The sequence below is a fragment of the Prionailurus bengalensis genome, chromosome E3 (assembly GCF_016509475.1).
Source record: "Prionailurus bengalensis isolate Pbe53 chromosome E3, Fcat_Pben_1.1_paternal_pri, whole genome shotgun sequence".
NCBI classification, from domain to species: Eukaryota; Metazoa; Chordata; class Mammalia; order Carnivora; family Felidae; genus Prionailurus; species Prionailurus bengalensis.
In genome coordinates, this window is record NC_057357.1 from 27617963 (window position 1) to 27638608 (window position 20646).

Consider the following 20646-nt stretch of genomic DNA (forward strand, 5'->3'; position numbering starts at 1 on the left):
ATATGGCGGGGGGCAGACCCACCATGTGCAGGGGTGTGGGGGCAGATGGGTGGTGCTGGTTGCAAGGTTTGTGAGCAGCTGGTCCTCTGCAAGAGGGATTGAAGTGGGCCTGTGTGGAGGGGGCAGATCCACCAAAGCACAGCGCCGGGTGGTGGGGCATATGGTGCAGTCAAGTTAGGTGGTGGATGTTGGCACTGTGCTGGTTCCCACGGGTGGCCGTGTGTTTATGCTGGGGGCGGGGGTGGGAAATTGTGCCTCTGTTCCTGGAGGAGTCTTGCAGTGTTCTCTGTCCCTCTGGGACAAGCTCTTCGTAAATAACTCTTTTTGTATACCCCAAGCATTTTTTCAAACTGCTGCTTCTATTGACATATCTCCATGGGCTGTTTGTTGTTCCGTCTCTTTAAGGGTGGAGGCTCAGGTTCCTATCACCCTCCTGGCTCTCCCAGAGCTGAACCTGATTGTGAAAGTTAAGGATGTTAAGCCTGACTGATTATAAGACCTCTAGAAGTTGGGCCTCTGTGGTTTTCAAAGTCAAATGTTGGGATTCATCTTCCCAGTGCAGGTCCCCATGTCTTAGGTCTGACGTCTGCTCCTCTCTCTGTGCCTGTGGTGTCCCTGCCTCCTGCACACAGCCCCATGGATCAGTTTGCTCCCGACCATGTTTCCTGCCTTCCTATGGCCCCTTCTCTGCAATTAGCTCTGGAGAGTCTGTTCTGCCAGTGTTTGGGTTGTGCTCTGTTTTTTTTTTTTTTTAAGTTTGTTTATTTGGAGAGAGAGTGTGAGAGCTTGTGTGCGAGTAGGGAAGGGGCAGAGAGAGAGACGGTGAGAATCCCAAGTAGGCTCGGTGCTGCCCTCCAGAGCCCAACATGGGGCTCCATCTCACCAACCCGTGAGATTAGGACCTGAGCCGAAATCAAGAGTTGGATGTTCAGCTGCCCCGTGTTTTTGGGTTATTTATACTGAGCTGTTATCTAAGCTCCTCTTACTCTGCCATCTTCCCAGGAAGTTCCGAATGGGGCATCATTTAGTGTGGAGGTCAGTGCATGCCATCACCGTACCCCCCCTACTTCCACCCTAAGGTCACGGTCTCTAGACTGTTTTATTTCAGCTGTGTAGTCCCATCTGGGTCTCAGTGGCACGCTCTGCCTTTAACGATCATGAAGGGTGAATGCACCACCTGGGTATTCTGTCTTTGTCCATGACCTTTGAGAACCACATACAGATGTGGTAGTGAGGTCAACCCAAGAAAACCAGTCCTCCTAATGACGTGAGGTCTCACTGGGACGACATAGGCAACCTTGGTTCTGGTTCTGACCATGATACTGGTATTGTGTATCTTGGTAGCTTCATGCAAATCACTTGACTCACTCGAGTTTCTATCCTTTACTTGTAGAATGAAGGGGCTGAAGGACTTTCCCAGATGACGTCAGTTGCCATTTCTGGATGAATTAGCAGTTAAGGTAAGGCTACCTGTGTAACACAGGTTCTCAGGGGTGTAACACATCACGTGTTGTGTTGTCATCACCAGTCAGAAACAGCTGGTCAGATGGCCTTCCATTTGATCATCATGGGCCTAGCTCCTTACATACTCTAAGTCTGCCTGCCTTTAAACTGGGGGCTTTGTGAGGTTGCCAGGAATGAGCAGACTGACCAATGCATGCTCCAGATGTAGAAGATTCAAAATATGCCCCTTCCATCCACATTCCATTGGGCAGAATTTGGCCCCATGGGATCACACCTATGCACCAGGAAGTCTGCGACTTGTGGTCAAGCATGTGTGGTGAGGAAAGGGAAACGGCTTTGCTATACAACCAGCCATTTGGATAGAGAAGACCTCTGGCCACTTAAATGGCAGTTTCTCCTTAACAACATCTCCTGCAACCAGGGGACTCCTATACAGGAGGGCACTGTCCTAATCTTGTCAAGAGACAGAGCAGGATGATTAGGGAGTGTAGCCACACATCCAGGATTGCCCAGGAGGGGCCCAGCTCAGGCCTGTGGTCTTGGTAATTCCAGCCAGTTGGTACCCCTTTGGATAACTGATAGTATCACCCTCAGACTACAGGATGGACAGAGCAGAGGAGGGGAGAGAGGACCAGATTTGGCGAAGACCTGGGATATTGCTGAAGAGAAGCCATAAGCCGCTGTTCCGTAAAGACAGTATTTTTTTTTTAATTTTAAAATTCTGCATCTGAAAACACAGTATGACAGAAAGCATCTATGTACACCTGCAGTGTTTTTGGTATGATACAGTATTTAATACATCCACTGTTTTCTGCAAAAAATTTTGCTTTGTCAGACAGAAACAAACTCCCCTAGACAAAAAAATACAGCTAAGGCACAATTTCGTTGTTGTTTTTCTGCTAAACGAAAAGACAGAAAAGGTGCAAAAATGGGCGGGTAGTGCAATCATTTCCAAGAATCACTGTCTACCTTGAGGAAAAGCATTCGTAGGATTGGAATTTTGATAACTCGTCAATTTCAGATAGTTCAATATCTCTTAAAATACTCCTTTAAATAAATAGCAAAATATCTACATCTTTCAGGTGTGTGCCATTGGAATTTTTTTAAACTTTATTTACAGATTTTTTTAAATCAATACATTACAAAATATTTCTGTACAGTTTTATGCATATCATGATCTATAACAAAATAGTTATTTTTAAAAACTATATCACCACATGTCTTTGAAAAAAATGAGGGGGACAGTAATAACTTATCGTGAGGCCTCTAAAAAAAAAAAAATACCCAAACACACGCTATTGACAACATATTAGAAACAAAAAAAGACCGAGAACGGACTCGAAGGACGGTTGCGCTCAATTCCAGTAAATTTCCTATGAAACCCTAGGGTTGTCTTTGGCCTCCAACAGAGCCTGGAACAACAGAAGGCGCAAGTGTGATCCCTTTGAGAACACGACCCATCAGCTGGGAATATTTAATGCTCTCACTTTCCAGGCAGGAAGGAGGAAGAGAGAAACTGAGAAACTCTCCTGCTTTACCTTTGAACGAAGTACCTCCAAGTCACCACGCCTGGGTGGGGGTGGGGGAAAGAGGGTACCTCGGCAGTGTGCGCGGAGGACGGGCTGACGTTCACGTGAGCACCCGAGCCTTCGTTTCACCCACAGGAACAACAGAAGAGTGCTTCTCTTAAAGACGGCGTTTAGAAGCCATGGGTAGGGCATCTGCAAACTACAGACGGGCAGCCTCTCGCTTAGGAGGCTGCCGCGAAAGCTTCAGGATGCTCCTTCTTCTCGGATGTTGGTGGAAGGTGGACGGAGAGGGCAGTCAGCTTTCCAAAAATAATTTTAAGGCCACATTTCAAAAAGGAGAAACCTAAGGCTTTTGGGGGTGAGGGAAGGAAAATGAAGGAGGAGATGGGAGAGGGGGATGGAGGTGCAAGGGGGCAGAACCTGCTTTTCCTGGGGACTCCGTGGGCAGAGGCAGTGGGGAGGCTTCCCAGCCGGAAGGAGGGGGGCCGCTTTCTCCCTGGGTGGGGCTTGGGGAGGACAGAACCAAAGACAACGTGAGGGGCAGACACAGGTGGCGCATGAAAGCCCTCAGTCTAGGGTCTATAAAATATCTGATTTGCAACGTAAAAAAAAAAATACTTTTGAGAGACAGAGAAGGAAACAGAGGGAGAGAATTTGCATAGATTGTACATTCAGCTCGAGCAGATTTGGGACACCTAATTGTTTCTCCCCCAGGTAAACTTCTCAGCAGACACAATGAGGTAGCGCCTGTGGTAGACCCATGGGCAAAGTAAGGTAACTGAGGCAAAGAGGGCATCCCGCGAGCAAGCAGGGCTTCCGAAACGTGCGCCAGGACAGCTGCTCAAATTTAGGACTTGGAGAGAGCTGGGCTGCGACACAACCTCCCGGGCCCCCCAGCCAACCTGTCATCCATCACCTCTGCCTGGGCAGGCAGGAATTCTGGAAAGCGTGGGCCTCTTTAGGTTGAAGGGGCAGCAACTGAGGTCTCCAAATTCTTTTTTTTTTTTTAAGCACCATCTTGGGACCTAGGACAGCTGAACAAGCCATTCCTCCTGGGACCCTTCTCTGCAGGACGGTCTCTCCTGGTTGGAATGACTGGTAAGAGGTTTATGGTTTCTTCAGAGCGATTGGTGAGATTTCACCAAGGGTGGCGCTTTTCCTCCTCCACGTGGGCACTGCCTACCTCATGGTAAACCACCTCTCCAGCCAGCAGGTGGGCCGGCAGTGCCCAGGACGAACTGTGGAATTTCCCTTTGCCCACTCTCTCCAACAAAACAAAGAAAAAGCCTTGCCGACACTTAAAAATCAGATTTCCAGTGACCATCTGGATCCCCTGGTCTCCCTGGCCCCACGGGAAGACTGCACTGTGCCTGCATACTCACGTGCAAAACCAGGCAGCAGCCACCATGCTGTCTTACCCCACGATGGAAGGGTCTGGGACCCCTGCCACACAGCACAGCTCTGACCCGGCAGGTGTTGGCCAGCAGCCGTTGCCAGTACACCCTCCTACTCCATCCCCCCTTGGGTGCTGTAGGGGAGCTTGCGTCCTGAGTCCCCGGTAGACAGGCTAAAGCCCTACACGTCTGTACTCTGCCCCTTCCTGGCAAAGAGATCAAGGTTCCAGCTGGTGTCCGTGCACCAGCCAGGGAACGATGAAGGCAGTGCATCCCCCTGCCCCCCGCCATCTGGGGTCTTGCTGGTTCTCTCTGAATGTGCTGGCCTTTTAAAAGTTAAACTGCCATGGGGAAATGAAGTCCAAATGATGCCTTGATCTGACCAGAAAGGTCTCTTTCCAAAGGGAGGAAAGGGCACCCTGTGACCCACGGGGTCTAGGCTATGCTTTCTGTCCTCCCTGGAGACCGTTTGGTGAGACTTGGGCAGGCTGGTGGGGAAATCGCACCGCATGCCCCAGCCTCTGGCATGAGTGACTTCAGACCTGGTCAGTGACTCAGTGCCCCAGGCGCTGCCCTTCCAACTATGACATGGTTTCCAGGGGCTTGTGATTAATCACTCTCAGATTAAAAGAGAGTTCAACTATTAGTGTGTCTCTTGTGGAAACATCTTTTCTCAAGTCATCCTAGGTTTTTGCTTATTTTATTCCCTGACCCAAAAGAAACACCTGGGCTGACTGCCTGGCATCTCGAATCCCTTGCAGGGAGGGGGCTGCGGATCGTGCCCAGAGTAAGCTGGCCCTTCCCCTCATTCTGGGGGGAAAGCCAGCAATGGGGCTGAGCCCCACACAGGACGCTGTGGAAAACACACGCTCCTAGCCACTCTGCCAGGAGGGAGAAAAGGCAGGCTCCCTGGGTGGGCTGGGGTGGAAAGAGGTGGTGGCAGAGGCCTCTGAGCTCAAGTTCATGGACTAATGACCTGGGCTTGCAGAGCAAGACCCTCCACAGCCCCTGCAGCCCATTGACAGGGGCTAACTCCCAGCTCGGTCCGACTACTCCCCCTTTTTCTAAACTGGATCTTTCTTCTTCCCAGGCTTGCAAAGAGTCAGGTTCCCTCTGTCACCTGCTAAGGTCCCAGGCTCTGCCCTGGGTCCTCTCCCTCCACCTGAGTCGTTAGCCTGTTCAGTACTGGAGGCCCAGCCCAGACTCCCACCCTGCCTGAGAAGGAGGAAGGCTTCATTGTCGTGAGGGGCACCCCACTATCAGTTAGCAGATGCTGAGGCACACACTCTCCTCATAGTGTCCAACACCCCTGCCTTTCTCTCAGGACGTGGAGAATACAGAGCAGACAGGAGACAGACAGACACTGGCCGTGGGGAGGGAGGGGAAGAGGGGGGGCCTTTCATGAATAAAGGCAGCTTCAGTTAGTAAGAGAACATAACTAACAAGCTGCAAACGCAGCACCTACTATTAGTCATGGACTAAAACATATAAATAATAAATACTGCAAGTGTCCCTCTTCCAGCCCCTCCCTGGCCCGCAGGACATCCGGCCCGGTGGGGCAGGGGCTTGGGGGTGAGAGGCATGGGCTCTGCTCCCTTTCACACGCACACTGCACAGAGACACAGGATAGACTCTGCAGCAGAACATGGTACAGCCACGGGTGGGCCTGTGCCAAAGAAAGCCTGTCGTGGGGATGGGGTGGGGGCTGGAGGAGGAAGGGGCCTGGAGCCACGGCTCAGATGTCAGGTTTCTGCACCTCGAGCACTTGGAGTAACACTGCTGTTAAGGTAGTAACCAATCATATCCGCGAGCTTCCCCCTTTGACGTGGCACCTCACAGGAGGAAGGACATGGAGTTAGAAACCAAATCTGAAATGCTTTTGCAGGGATGTAGAAAGTCTGGTCCATTCCTACAGCACCAGGGATGGGGGTGGCAGGTATGATTCACAGAGGTCTGGAGTGCCCGGACCTCAGGGCGGAAGGGCTCACGCACGGGAGGGTATTGCTGTGCCGTCCAGCTCAGGAGTTGACTCCCAGCAATCTCTGAGTTTCATGGCCGTGGTCCCCAAAGTTCCCTCTGGCCAGGATCCATGAGGTCATGGTCTCCTGGCCCACGAATGCCTAGGAGACTTGATGCTTATGAGCATCAGCCTGTCGGTGGCAGTCTGGAGGGAGGCTGGCCTGGAACCCTGGCCCTGTGGCAGTGACACCTTGGCCATGTTCCATCAAAAGGCTCTCCTGCTCATCTAGTGACTAAGGAGGACAACTCAACCCGACAAGGCTGGGGGAAGGCTCAGACAGTCTCCTTCTCCAGCCCAGGAGCAGGAAAATGAGCCCAAGCAGGGGGCTGGAGATCAATCAAGCCCACGGTCTGGGCCGTGCTTTTCCAGCTGGCTTTTGCAGAGCCTGTGGGTTCTGGACAGGTACCTTGGGAGGTGCCACTGACAAAGGGACGGCCTGGTGGGCTGTGCTTGGAGAAGAACCTTACACTCCCCAGCTTCAACCAGAGCAGCCTGGAGTTCAACTGCACCTTGAACTTCCCCCTTCCAACTGAGCTTAGTAAACTAAAGTCTGCTGCTCAAAATAAAAGTTTTGAGAATCACTTGTCTGGGGGACTGGGTCACTGGCAGGGACAACAAGGAACCTATAGGCGTTGAGGATCAACCAAAAGAGGTAAGACCACTGTGGCTCGGGGACCAAGCAGTCCTTGCCCCCAGTACCCAGCTTGTCAAATGCAGGTCGTCGGCAGAAACGGCTTTGACCTCTACACCTTCCTTCTCCATCATTCTGTAGCCATGAGAGCTCCTCTCACAAAAGACACCCCTCCCCCCCCCCCCCCCCCCCGCCCCGGGGGTGGGAGGCCAGGGTCCAGGTGCCACCGGCCCCCCTGGCTGCTTTCCCTTTGAGATCTGCTGTGGCTCACGTGTGCCCAGTGCTACCTGAGCCGGCCGTCAGGTTTGACGGCCCCCAGCTCCGACTTGGGGTCGGGGCTGAAGGAGCTCCAGGCCGTCTGGCTGCAGGTCTGCATGACGGGGCAGGCAGTGGGGCCCGTGGTGCAGATGTCCATGGCGGCCCACATCCCACCTACCAGCGAGTCCAGCCAGCGCTCGAGGCCCGCGCCAGCGGTGGCCGCGTTCCTGCGAGCCTGCTCCACCTGGGCAGGGTTGATGGGCAGGCTGAGGACGGGGTTCAGGCTCTGGAAGCTCTGTTCCATGTAGGCGCTGCGGAGGGGCCCGTTGTGCAGCCTCAGTGCCTCCTCTGAAACGCAAAGGGATTAGAGCGTCAGACGCACCACAGAGTGGGGGCCGGCTGCGGGCCTTGCACGGCGCGGGGCACCATCTGTCACCACGTCAGTCACGGGACAAGCTCGGGAAGTTGGTCAGTGGCCCCCACCGCACAGATGAGGAATCCGACCGCAGGGATGTTCCTTCCCCAGCCAGGGGCCTGCTTGGTGCAGGGCACTGTCCGCTCCTCCCTCCGGTCAGCACATGTTCCCAGAGCAGCGTCAGTTACTAGTCCACACATTCATGTGGCGCATTTAAAGCACCTCCTATGTGCAAGGCATTCACTCCTTCCTTCATTCATTCATGTGATAAAGATGTATTCAGTGCTGCCTGGATGGCTCTGCCAGTCGAGCACCCCACTCTTGGTTTCAGCTCCACTCCTGATCTCCCGGTTTGTGAGATGGAGTCCCATATCGGGCTCTGTGATGACAGGGCATAGCCTGCCTGGAACTCTCTCCTCCTCTCTCTCTCTGCTCCTCCCTGGCTTGCACACATACTCTCTCTCTTCAACATTAAATCTTTTTTCTTAAGTGCCAAGCTCCACTCAGTGGTGGAGTGAACCAGGTAGTCAAGAAGATTACGACCCAGGGGAGGAACACTGATGGCGATAAATAAGCAAGGTCATTTCAATCAGCAATACGCAAAACGGGACTAAACTGGGTGTGGCGGTAGAGCAAGGGGTTGGCGAGCTACAGCCCTTGGGCCAAATCTGGCCCACCGTGTATTGTTGTAAATAAAGTTTCAGGGGAACACAGCTATGCCTGTGTGTACATCTTGTCTGCAGCTGCTTCTGTGCTACCACAGCACAGGTGAGTACAGACCGAGACCGTACGTGGCCCACAAGCTGAAAATATTTACTGTGTAGCCCTTTGCAGTTCAAGCTTGCAGCCCCAGGGTTAGAGAGTGACAAGCATGTTTCTTTGGGATGAGAGGGGCAAGGCAGGCCTCTGTGAGGTGACAGCTGAGCTGAGTGCTGGTTAATGAGAAAGCAGCAGCCCCAGGTAGATGGCAGGAAAGAGCGTTCAGAGCAGAGGCAACAGTGAGCACAAAGCCTCATTAAGTGCCTTTCTGCAAATCACAGAGGTAAGGAGAGGCGGAGCAGAGGTTTGAACCCACGTCTGTCGACCTCAGCTGTCTCTCAGGACAGCCCTGCTTTGCTGAACAGCAGCGCTTCATGCATGAGTGCGAAGACAGCAGTCAGGGTGTCTGGGTCTGAATCCCCACGGCCCACATGCTTGGGGTGTGGATTCTGATACCAGCACTGGGCACCTGGTTTCCTTGACCTAGTACCTTTTGTGATGGTTAGAAGGGTTGATTTCTTTTTAAGTGCTTAAAAAGGCACCTGGTGTTAGGATCCCAAATACAGAAAGAACTTGTACAACTCAACACCAAAAAACCCCCAAATAATCCAACTAGAAATCGGCAGAAGACATCCAGAGGGCCAACGGACACATGAAAAGATGCTCATCATCAGTCATTCTTGGAGAAATGCAAATCAAGACCACAATGAGGTATCACCTCACACCTGTCAGAATGAGGCCTATAACACACGCACGTGCTGCTGGGGACGTGGAGGAAAAGGAAGCCTCATGTGCTACTGGTGGGGATGCAAGCTAGTGCAGCCACTGTCACAAACAGTATGGAGGTTCCTCAAAAAGTTAAAAATAGAACTGACCTCCAATCCAGCACTCACACTACTAGACATCTACCCAGAGAATATGAAAGCACTGACTTGAAAACACACATGCACCCCTATGTTTATTGCAGCATTATTTACAATAGCCACATTATGCAAGCAGCCCAAGTACTGCTTTATCCATAAAGATAAAGAAGGTAACTTATGTACAGTGGTATTTATGCAGTGGAATATTAGTCACAGAGAAGAATGAAATCTTGCCATTGGCAACAACACGGATGGAACTAGAGGGTATAATGCTAACTGAAATAAGAGAAAGATAAATACCATACGATTTCCCTCCTGGGTGGAATTTAAGAGACAAGAAGGAAAAAAGAGAAACCAAAAAACCAGACTCAACTACAGAGAACATAGTGGTGGTTACCAGAGGTGAGGTGGGTGGGGGATGGTAAACTAGGTGAGGATTAGGAGTTGCCTATCGAGATGAGCACTGGGTAATGTATAGATTTGTTGAGTCACTACATGTGCACCTGAAACTATAGACTACCACATGTTAATTATAATGGACTTAAAATTAAACGAGGCAAAATCTGGTGCACACACACACGCATACAAGCAATGCCAGGCCTGTACTAAGTGCTTGAAGAAGTTTAGCTAGGGTTACTGTGGCTGGTGTTTTTAGGACACAATCCTCCTACACTCACACAGTCACAGGACCGGTGTTATCATCCCGATTTTACAGATGGGGACACAGGTGGCTATCGTGTGAGACAGATCAGGGGTTCAATCCAGGACTGGCTGGTTCCAAAGCTCGTCATCATGACACTCTATTTGCAGGCACATCCAACCAACTGGAAGCTTTAAGACTGGTTTTAAGTTTTTAAATTTTATTTTCATCTGGAAGCCAGTCTTTCAAAGACTTGGTTTCCCCATCTGTAAACTGGATACTCATTCCTGATACCAGATTGACCCCGAGGGCTGGCAAGAGGCTCAGGTAAAGGTTCATATGCTCTGTAAACAGTAAAGGAACACGCAGGAGGCTGTGTGGCTCCTTCCCAGGGTTTCAAGATGGGGGAAGCAGAAAGTGCACGTTTGGGCTGAAGGAAAGAAGCCAAGATACTTCTATTTTGGAGAGGTTCTCTCTTATTGCCTACTCTATTGCCAAATACAAGAACAGGTTTTTAAAACACACGGGCCAGTGATTCTGGTGAGTTGTGTTTTAGCAAATCAGCTGTTGCCCTGGCTGAGATAGCCAGGGTTCTAAGAAATGTCCTTATAGGACAGTGTGGCATTCAGAAAACGTTTTCTGTTCACTTGGCAGTGGCTGTGACCCTCACTGGCAACCAAGAGAGCTCAGATAATCCACAGACTGTTTTCTAGTATGTGGTCCATGAGTGAGGTTCACAAAGGGGGAAGAAATACCATACACCTGCAAATAGTGGCATTCACAACATGCCTTGACTACAGACAAGAAAATCAATCCCTCCCTCCCTTCCCTCCATCCCCTCTCCGTCCCTCCCCTTTCCAGAAGCAGAGGGGCTGGGCTCCAAGGGTAACAGGTACAAGAAGGGGCATGAGCCTGCATGAACATATATCCCGGCTTGCTGTGATTTAGCTGACTTAGGTAGGACCTAACGTGTTTATAAATCTGGCAGACAGGGCGGGTAGCTCCTGAACCATCTGCCCAAGAACAAAACCTGTTCTCTCTCCAGCAGGTCCTGATCTGTCCACCAGAGCCTCTCCATGCCTCCACATCTGCAGAGCTGGTGGTGGGGAGATCCCTGAACTGACAAAAGGCAGGGCATGCAAAGTGAAAAGAGCAGCTAACAGACATCTGAACGTTGGGAACCCAGTATTATGGGTGATGCAGAAAACCCTGATGAAAAACGAGGTTAATGTGGGGAAATGCTATCACAGCATTAGCCCGTGATGCTTGCCTCTATAATTAAATTTTCCTCAATTCCACCTCATCAGATTTCTCGAGATTACCAGGGACGCATCAATAGCAAATTACTCCTGATGAATTATTTTACAAACTGCATTGCTCCCACCTTCGTGTTCCCTGCCACTGGAACATCATTAATAGACATAAATGCTGATGTGGGGGGGGGCAGCTCCCAGTGGGGTACAATGACCCCTGGCTATTCCTGGGCAGGGTTACAAGAGCCTTGCCATCCTCAGAAACTCTTAAGGAGGAAAAACTGGAAAAATCAGGACCCAGTTAAAGGCCCCAGGCTATTTTACTGGGGTGAAGAGGTAGATTCAGGACCCCTCCTTTGTTATATCCGACAGGTGTATGTGGAGCAAAGAGGACAACGCTATTTCTACCCCTCTCTTCTGCATCTTTCTTTGGGAACTCTCAGGGTTGCTAAAGATGTGAACCTAATCAAGAGGGCACTTGAGGGCCCTCAGTGGGTGGGCTCTGGCCCAGCTAGTTCTGGATGTGTTCTTTTGCCTGCTTCCCAGGGGAGCTGGGAGGATCAGATTTCCTTCTCCAGAAAATACGAGTCCTGGATCTTTCTGCTTGCTCAGCACAGAAACTTAGCAGAGGCCCACACAAGTTCACTTCAACACCCCCTTGTTAGGATTCCAGGCAACCCCTCCCCATGTCTGTGTCCCCCTCTCCTTGTGTCACCAGCTAAATGGCACCCAGCCCAGAACTGAGAGTTTAGCTAACCAGAGGCTGGAGTGTGTTTTTGGCTTCTGGGTTTCTGATCTGTTAGATACAGCCCAACAATTTCAAATACAGAGAGATCCAGAAATCCTGTTTCTAGGAATCTATTTTATAGATGTATCTGCATGGGCATAGACAATTTCAAGAATCTTTGCAGCATTACCTGTAACCCCACCACGACCGAAAGAAACTGTATGTCCACTCAGGGGATGAAAGATAGATTGTGGGTCTTTCTCCCAGTGGAATACGAGGCAGCTAGTAGCTTTATATATATTGACTCGTTAAGTCCAAAGAGAAGTTTCACCCCAAAATGTATCACTCCATTTTCAAACACCAGCAGTGTGTGTGTGTCTTATTTTGTGTGTTGATGCTTTAGAAGCCTTGAGAAACCTCTAGAAGGATGAACACCAAAGTGTTGGCAGTGGTTACTCTGGGAGGTAGGACTGAGCAGGGAGGAAGATGTTCCCAGTGATCAAAGGGGGAGGAGGAAAGGACAGAAAAATAAAAGTAAACTCTCTGGGTAAGAAAAGAAAAAGAAGGCGGCACGTTAAGAGTCTGACATCCCTCTCTGTGCTCAGCAGGAACCACTGTCCTGATTTCCTATTAACAACTCGTTTTCTCACAGCTTTTTATGGACAGAGAATCCTGAAATAACGTAGTGGTGGCTTGGCTTGCTTTTGAACTTTAAATGTATGCGCTCTAATTATGACTCTTCTGTGATATTTTCCTCTCAACATTATGTTGTAGAGACTCATCCAGATCAATGCATGGCACGGAGCTCCGCTGTCTGAACAGACCCCGCAGTGTTCATACATCTGAATGTGGGCATCTGGACTGCTTCCGGTTTGGTGCCATTATGAACAATTCTGCTCTACTTCTGCACACATCGGTAGGGCATACACCTTAGGCTGGGATTTCTGGGCAGTAGGAGGTGTGTGTTCAGCTTTGGTAGGAGATGCTATGCCATTTTCTAAACCCGTTTTATCACTTTGCCCCACCCCCCGCCCCATGCCAGCACTACATGGGAAGCCATTATTCTCCAACCCTCCATCATATGATATTGTCTAACCTTCGAACATTTCACAACATAGTGGCATGAAATCGGATCTCTTTTTGCTTTTAATTTGCATTGCTCTCATTATTCATGAGGCTGAGCATCTTTTCATATGTGTGTGGGCCATTTATGCCCTGTCGTCTTTTTTTTTTTCCCTTTCTTTCTCCTTTCTCCTTTGTAGCAAAGGCCAGCAATCCTTTTCTCTAAAGGGCCAGATAGTCGGTTGTTTTGGATTTGTGGGCCATGCAATCTATGTCAAAATTACTCAATGCTGCCACTGTAGTCCCAAGGAAACCATAAACAATATGTCAATAAATGGGTGTGGCTGTGTCCCAATAAAACTTTACTTAAAAAAGAGGGAGTGGGCCAGATTCGGCCCCTGGCTTGTAGTTTGATTTATGGGATTTCTTTATATATTATGAATGTATTTTTTTTTATGTGTAGCAAATATTTTCTTACTAGTCTTTTCATCTAGTGTATCATATTTTTGATGGAAAGAATTTCCTATTTTAATTACTATTTTTAAAACAGTAAGATTTGCCAAAACTCACTATCTGCCTGGGTTTATTTCCCATCTTGTTTTAAATATAATCAGGGCTCTCTGGAAGTCCAGTGGGAGAGCATCTAATAATTAGGTACCTAATACACAGAGGACATCATCTCAGTGTGCAGGTAGAAAATTAGAAGGCTCTCTTTGCAAACAAGCAGGGAAAAATGCTGAGCAGAGAGCACTGTTCTCTGAGGCAGCCCACATGCCCCCCACCTGCAATGTCTGAGGGAGAAGACCCGGGAGACACCCAGGATGGGTTATTTCCACCCCCAGAGACACTAGGAGTACTCACCTGGTTTGATGGGCTGCCTATTTGAGAAGGTCAGAGGTGCAACGAGGAATTTGGTCTCTGCAACTGGCACCCAGTGGTGAAGAATTTTCACTGTCCAGACCCCAGGCCTCAGGGGCAAGTTCAAAGGGGGCTTGTAGTGAGTGAATTCGGCAGTGGATTCAATCAGGATGTCATAGGTGGCTGCGATGATGTTGACGGGATCCACCCAGATGACAGTCACGGTGACATTGGGGCCCTTCCCCCATTTCTGCATGCCTACCGGCTCATCCATGGGCCCCAGGAGCCCCCCAAAGTTGCGGAAGAGCCGCTCCTTGGCATCCCAGTCGGTGCCGACCTGAAAGAAGAGAACGAGTCTTGGAATCACTGAGCCGGATTTAGGATACAGGGTCCCAGAGAGGCCTACGATCCTGCCTGTTGGGCTACATACACCCATTTTACAGATGAGGAAATGGAAGCTCTCAGGAGGTCACCTGCTCAAGACTGCAAAAGTGGTAGTAAGCAGAAGATTTGAGAATTGGACCCAGTCTGTGGTCTGTTCATTAAACCACTAGGCCTCCTGGGCCTCATAGAGCATTTGACACTTGGAAAGAAAACACACAACATGCATTGAATCAATCAATGCCTGCTGGCAGGCCATCCCGAGGACACATACCCCCACTGCTAGGCAGGTGCGGGCGGTTTCCACTTTGGTTCTCCGTCTTCTAGATCAGGCACCTCCACCTAGTATGACATTCTGAACATGAACGGAGCTCAGGTTTCTGAGCTGCTCTATCACAAGCTGGGAAAAAGGAGGGTCCCTCAGCCTCGCTTATTGCTGGCAGTTCACATGGCTCTCCTGGGAAGAGACCGCTGTGGCCTCCCTAACGCACTCAGAACTAGACCTTAGGGGTGGGAGGTGGCTGTGACACCCACCCTTCCTGCCAGCGAGCTGGTGTCTGTGTGGCTCTGACTGGCCAGGGGCCTGCTCTTGGCTTCCCTCCTAACACTTGAGTCGCCTGCAGTTTGTTCTTCAGCCAGAGTGGCCAGAAAGAGCCTCTGAACTGTCCTCTCGCTGCTGCTCAGTGCCCCTGTGGCTTGCTTCACTGTGCCTTCCTGGTGCCTAGTACCATGCCTGGTGCACAGCAGGTGTCCGTGTCTGGTTAATATGTCACATCACTGAGTGAGTGACGTCGCAAAGAAATGAATGGACTACACAGATCCCTGATACTGAGCTGTTACTATTTCAAACCAATTTAAACGAGGGGGTCTTCTGCTCCCCCAGGAGATTTAATGTCATGTTTTTGAGGATACAGCATGTGGGCAATGTTGTCAGCAGATAATGAGCACACTCTAAGGCTTGCCTGTTTCTGTGGTCTCTCCATGACCAGCATCTCCAAGGTGTGCATGCGGGTTGGGGTACAGGTACACGAGAAGGTGCACCAACACCCCGAGAAGATGCCTCATGTACAGAAGCTGGCTTACTTTCTTGTTCTTGCCACTGGTTGCTGCGTCTGGTCTTTCTCTCAGACCCAGAGCTCCGTGGCTCATGCTTCCCAAGAGCTTACCATGGGACTGGCTTAACGCTGAGCGCTCCAGTGCACCCACTTGTTTGACCCTCTCCGCTCTGTGAAGGGGAGACACCATCATTATCCTCGTTTTACAGATGAGAAAACTGAGGCTCAGGGCACTGGGGTCACTGGTTGTGGTCAGTGAGGGGCAGAGCCAACAAGGGGACCCGGGAAGTCCAACCCCAGAGGCTGTGTTCTAGTCCACTCTTGTGTTGCTGATCATTCATTCACTTGCTCGTTCACAAGTTCACTCACACAGACGTGCCAGACGCCTACTGTCTGCCAGGGATGCACGCTCCCACAGCTTGTTCCAGGTTTCCATGTTTACACAAGAGCCTCCGGACTGGGACCAAGGAGCTGTCCTAAGGGCAGCGGAGGTAGGGATGGCTGTGGCACTTCGGCAGGGGTGGCCGGCCCTCCCAGATCGATGATAATGCGGCATCCGCTGCCACCGTGTGGATCAGCTCCCCCTGAGGACCCTGGTGCTAGCACAGTGGCTGGAACACAGCAGGAAGCAAACAGCTACCATTAACTGAAGAAATGAATGAATGAGCACGCAGGATTCCAGAGAGCCTCCACGTCTCGGAGAGTTTTCTCAAGAAATGCAGTCCTGTGACGTCCCCTACATCCAACCCTTGCTGGTCTCAAGTCCAGTCTCTCATCCCCATCCTGCGAGGTCTCGTCCCTTTCTGTCTGGCTTCATCTCCGCCCCCCCCAGCCTCCCTCCCGCTCACCCCTGCTCCAGGACACCTGGATGTCTCGGCGCGTCTGTGAGGAGGGCTCTCTCTCGTCTCTGACCTTTTCTTTCTTCCTGGCCCTCCGGCTGGAACAGTCTTCCTTCCTTTCCCCACCGTCCTCCTGCCCAGACCGCACTCCCCACGGAGAGCTCAGCCAAGGCATCAGCTCTACTAAGAAGCCTTCCCAGTTAGAGGCACCACCCTGGTGCTTCTCTAGTCTCTTTTTAAAAAAGTGTTTATTTTTGAGAGAGAAAGAGCATGAGCAGAGGAAGGGGGAGGACACAGAGAGAGGGGATAGAGGATCTGAAGTGGGCTCTGTGCTGACAGGAGAGAGCTCAATGCAGCGCTTGAACTCAGGAGCCATGAGACCTTGACCTGAGGGGAAGTCGGATGCTTAACCAACTGAGCCACCCAGGCGCCCCGAGGTGGGTGCTTCTCTAAGTGTTTAGCCCCTCTCAGTTTTGGGTTTTTTTTTTTTTTTTTTGCACAGTTTTACAACTTTTAATTTATGTGTCTCCTTCCTGAGCTCCGGACTGCCAACTCCATGAGGAGAGTGGCTGTGTCTGGCCTGTTCACCAATGTATTGGTGAACAGTACTGCCTAAAGCAGTACTGAGCACATGGTGGTGGTCGTCTGACTTCATCCATCCATCCATCCATCCATCCATCCATCCATCCTCTATTCATGAATAATTAGGGGCCAAGCACACGGACATCCCTATGCACCAGGCCCTCCACACACTGGCTTTCCCACAGACACTAACAAATGGAGGATTGCTCACAAACTTATTGGGGTCCTACTTAAGGAAGGGCTTTGTGACCATTTAGGGCAGTGTGGGGACACTCCAGACCAGTGTCCTTGGATTCCCCAAAGAAACGGGGATGACCAATTCTCTTAAGTCTGAGCTCTAAAACCAAGATAGTCCAGATAGAAGATCTGTGGAGCAGCTGTCAGTGGAGAAGTGGATCTCATTTCCAATCCTAGAAGAGTGGGCAGAAGCCTGGCTGCCTCCCCTAAGCACGAGCAGGGCTGCCTGAGATGGAACCCCACTGCTGTCACAACCTCTGGGGCTTTAGGATCTTTTCACAGACTCACCGTGCAAGCCCATAAAGGCTTACTACACAGTGATTACTACTCAAATTTAAGTGCCTGTTCAAGTTCAACATATGGCTCCCCAACTTCAAACCCACTAAAAGCTTCTCACTGCATTTCAAATACAACCTGAGCTTTCCTTCCACAGCCTTCAAGCCCCCCTCATGATCTGTCCCATTCCCTCTGAGACCTCCCTTCTACCACTCTCCCTCTCACGGTGCTCTGGCCACACTGGCCTTGCTGCTCCTTGAGTGTGCCAAGCTCCTTCCTGGAGGCCCAGGGCCTTTGCACATGCTCTTCTCTCTGTTTGGAATGCTATAGGTCTCCCAGTGGATGGTTCTTTTTTACAGGATTCTGCTCTGCAGTAATCTCCTTAGAAAAGCTTTCCTGAATGAACCATCCCATTGGAAGTAGTCCCCATCAGCCTCTTCAGTCCTCAGCAAGGACAGGAATGAAGTTTTATGTTCTTTAGCTGAAATGTTTTTCTTCGTTTATTTGCTCACTCACAGGCTGCCTTACCACCTGACTATAATTCCATGACAAGAGCCTGTCTAGGTCACCGTGGTCTCTCGGCACCTAGTACACTGTAGCCACTTGGTGACTGTCTGTAAAGCAATGAGCATCTTTTCTGCCAGCCACCAGCATGGCACTCCCATGGGATGGAGAAGTCCCTCTGATGGCCCAACAATGGCCACCTGCTCTGAGCCAGGCCCTGCGCAGAGTCCTGGGGCTGTGCTGCCACAAGGCTGGGGGGGGGGGGGGGCATTCCCTACACTTCTTTCCTTTCTTTTTACCAATTTTATACTGTTTGCCTTATAAATTATTAGGAATTCAGAAAAAAATTCAAAATACAAAATCCAGGGCCCCCCGCATCACACGCTGTTGCTCTGCCAGAGGTCTTGGTGGTTCTCACATCAAAGTTACCAGCCCTATGGTAGGAAGCCTCACAAATCACTAGCCATTGAGTGGCCAACCTCATTTGTCACCGCCAGAAGTGCCCAGTTACCCACTGGCAGGCTGATAAAGAGGGGGAGCCCAGCCACCAGGCATCCGTCTCGTTAATGGGACGTTAATGTCTTTAGTTGGCCGCCTGGGGCCCCCAGCGCAGGATCCAACTGGGGCAGTGTCTAATGGCCCCCTGATGCTGGTAATTTATGGAGTCGACTTCCATGGCAGCTTGAATCCAGCCAATCCATTTGGATCCTTAATTGAGAATGGTGGCTTAACAAGAAACCCCATGCAGTAGGGCACAGCTCGGCCAGGTAGGCCACAGGCGGCTGGTGAGGGACCGGCAGGGACATATAAGCAGGTGGGATCCTTCCTGCCTATCCCCACCCACTCCCAGCTTTTCAAGATACTCCCTGTTCTAAAACTAGACTCTTCGTAGTTAACCCAGCAGCCTAGCTCACTGGGACTGCTCAACTCCAGAGATGCATCACCTTCTCTGGCTCCTTGCTGATATGGGGAAGGCAGAAATTAGGGGCTGGAGTTTTGTGTGGGCGACCCTCACCACGCTGGATCATGCTTCCTTTCCTCTGGCATCCCCCACCCAAGTGGACATACTCCTTCATTCAGAAATCGTATTCAGCACCTACAGATGCTGAGGACAGGGAACACAGTCCCAGCTTTCTCAAGGACGATCAGCAAGTGATCAGAGAAACCAACAAGATGATGTTTAAATGGTAAGTGCTAAGAAAAGAAAACAATAAAATAGGTACATGTCAAGTGGAGAATTTGCTCTTGTGGCATATGTAGGTGGGAGGGAAGGCTTCTCTGATGGTTCACCATTGGGATGCAGATCAGAATGACCAAAAAAAAGCTATGTGAAAACCTGGGGGAAAGTATTCTAGGCCGGAAGATGAGAATCTGCCAAGCTGGAGGCAGGAACAAGCTTGGCATGTGTGACAACAACACAAGAAGTGTGAGTGGGGAGGAGAGTGGTAACAAATGAGGCTGGATACATAGAGGCCAGACTGGGTCTGCAGGTATGGCTGATGTCATAAGGGTGGTGCTGGGCAAAAAAAACAACAACAAAATAAAAACTAAAAATGCATCCCATGGATTCATGTACCCACACACCTGTCTGTCTATCCAGTGGCCCACCTGCCCACCCATCCACCCACCCATCCATCCATCCACCCACTCACCCATCTATCCATCCATCCATCCATGTATCAATTCATCTGTCCATCCATGTATCTATCCATGTATCCATCCATTCCTCCATCCATCCATCCATCCATCCACTCATTCAATGACTGATTTGAATAAAACCCTGTGCTAGGAATTGGGGAGACAGAAACACCATTAAGCATGAGATACGTAGGCAGAGCTACCTGGGCTCAGTTTGGAGCTCTACCACTTCCTAGCTAAGATCCAGAAAGTTCTTGGCCCTCCAGAGGCCTCAGTTTTCCAGTCTGTAAAAGGAGACTAATGCCATCACTTCATTACGATACTGGTTTGTTCCGTCTATTGCTAATACAGGTTTAGGAGGAGTCACTGGGTAGGATAAAAAATTAAGAGGATTCTACTGTTAAAAAAAAAAACAGACCAAGGCTTCAGGTCAGTTTGGACCACTGAGAGCGGCCACACACTCTGTCTCTCTCCCTCCTCCCGTTTAAGATGCCAGTTCCCGTACACTGGAAGATCTGCAGGTATGGGGTTAGCTATCGTCTGGGCTCTCCAACTCCCCTTCTCTTCCATCTCCATCCTCAAATGTCAGACTGGGAAAGAGAAGCCGGCAGGGGGGCCACAAAATACGAAGAAGCACGAAAGGACTCCTACCTCAGAAAATTGGAGCCTCCCGAAGTCACTGGGGGGACTTGCAATCTTGAAGACTTTCTTTGGCATCACCCATGTCTCCAGGGTCTCAAGTTTGCTCACGGCCAGATTGGTAGCGTGATGCTTGATCAGAAAGCCCTGGAAGCGGTCCGCAAGGAAGTAGAGGTGGACGGATGCTGGGTGGCCCATCGGGTAGTACCTGTAACAGATGCAGTCTCACGTGGGCTCATGTGGTAGGGCTAGAGGTGTGTGGGCTCACAACGGAGCGTGCTACCCATCATACTGGGGCCGTTCCCAAAACAGGCCCCGTTTTACACAGTGCAGATGATGGTCCTTTGCACCCTCCTGAAAGCTGCTCCCTGTGTATCTCAGGTCCCAACAACTATAAATGACTTCTTGGCTGTTTATAAATGTAAAACGTGCTGACTGAACAAAAGCCCAATAAAGAAAATAAACATTATTACTTTTGATGCTTCTTCCCATGGAGGATGTCAGTTCACAGTTATTTATTGATCCTCTGGTGCTAGGTACCAGAAAGTGACAACAGTATGCCAACGGTGCCATATTGATGTCTTTCCCTTCAGCCTTATTTTCTATGCATATATTTGCATAT

At 50.3% G+C, this 20646-nt stretch overlaps 1 protein-coding gene across 1 annotated transcript in view; it reads right to left on the reverse strand.

The window, feature by feature from the left end:
• Positions 1-2147: 2147 nt before the first annotated feature.
• The window catches only part of XYLT1 (xylosyltransferase 1), a 309644-nt gene continuing 291145 nt past the window's right edge, over positions 2148-20646 (reverse strand). Inside the window, exons 10-12 of the mRNA XM_043560440.1 lie at positions 20037-20232; positions 13877-14210; positions 2148-7644 (exon numbers count right to left, since the gene is read on the reverse strand). Of these exons, the coding sequence (XP_043416375.1) occupies positions 7322-7644; positions 13877-14210; positions 20037-20232 (853 nt within the window). The 3' untranslated portion in view covers positions 2148-7321. The remainder of the gene's footprint in view (positions 7645-13876; positions 14211-20036; positions 20233-20646) is intronic.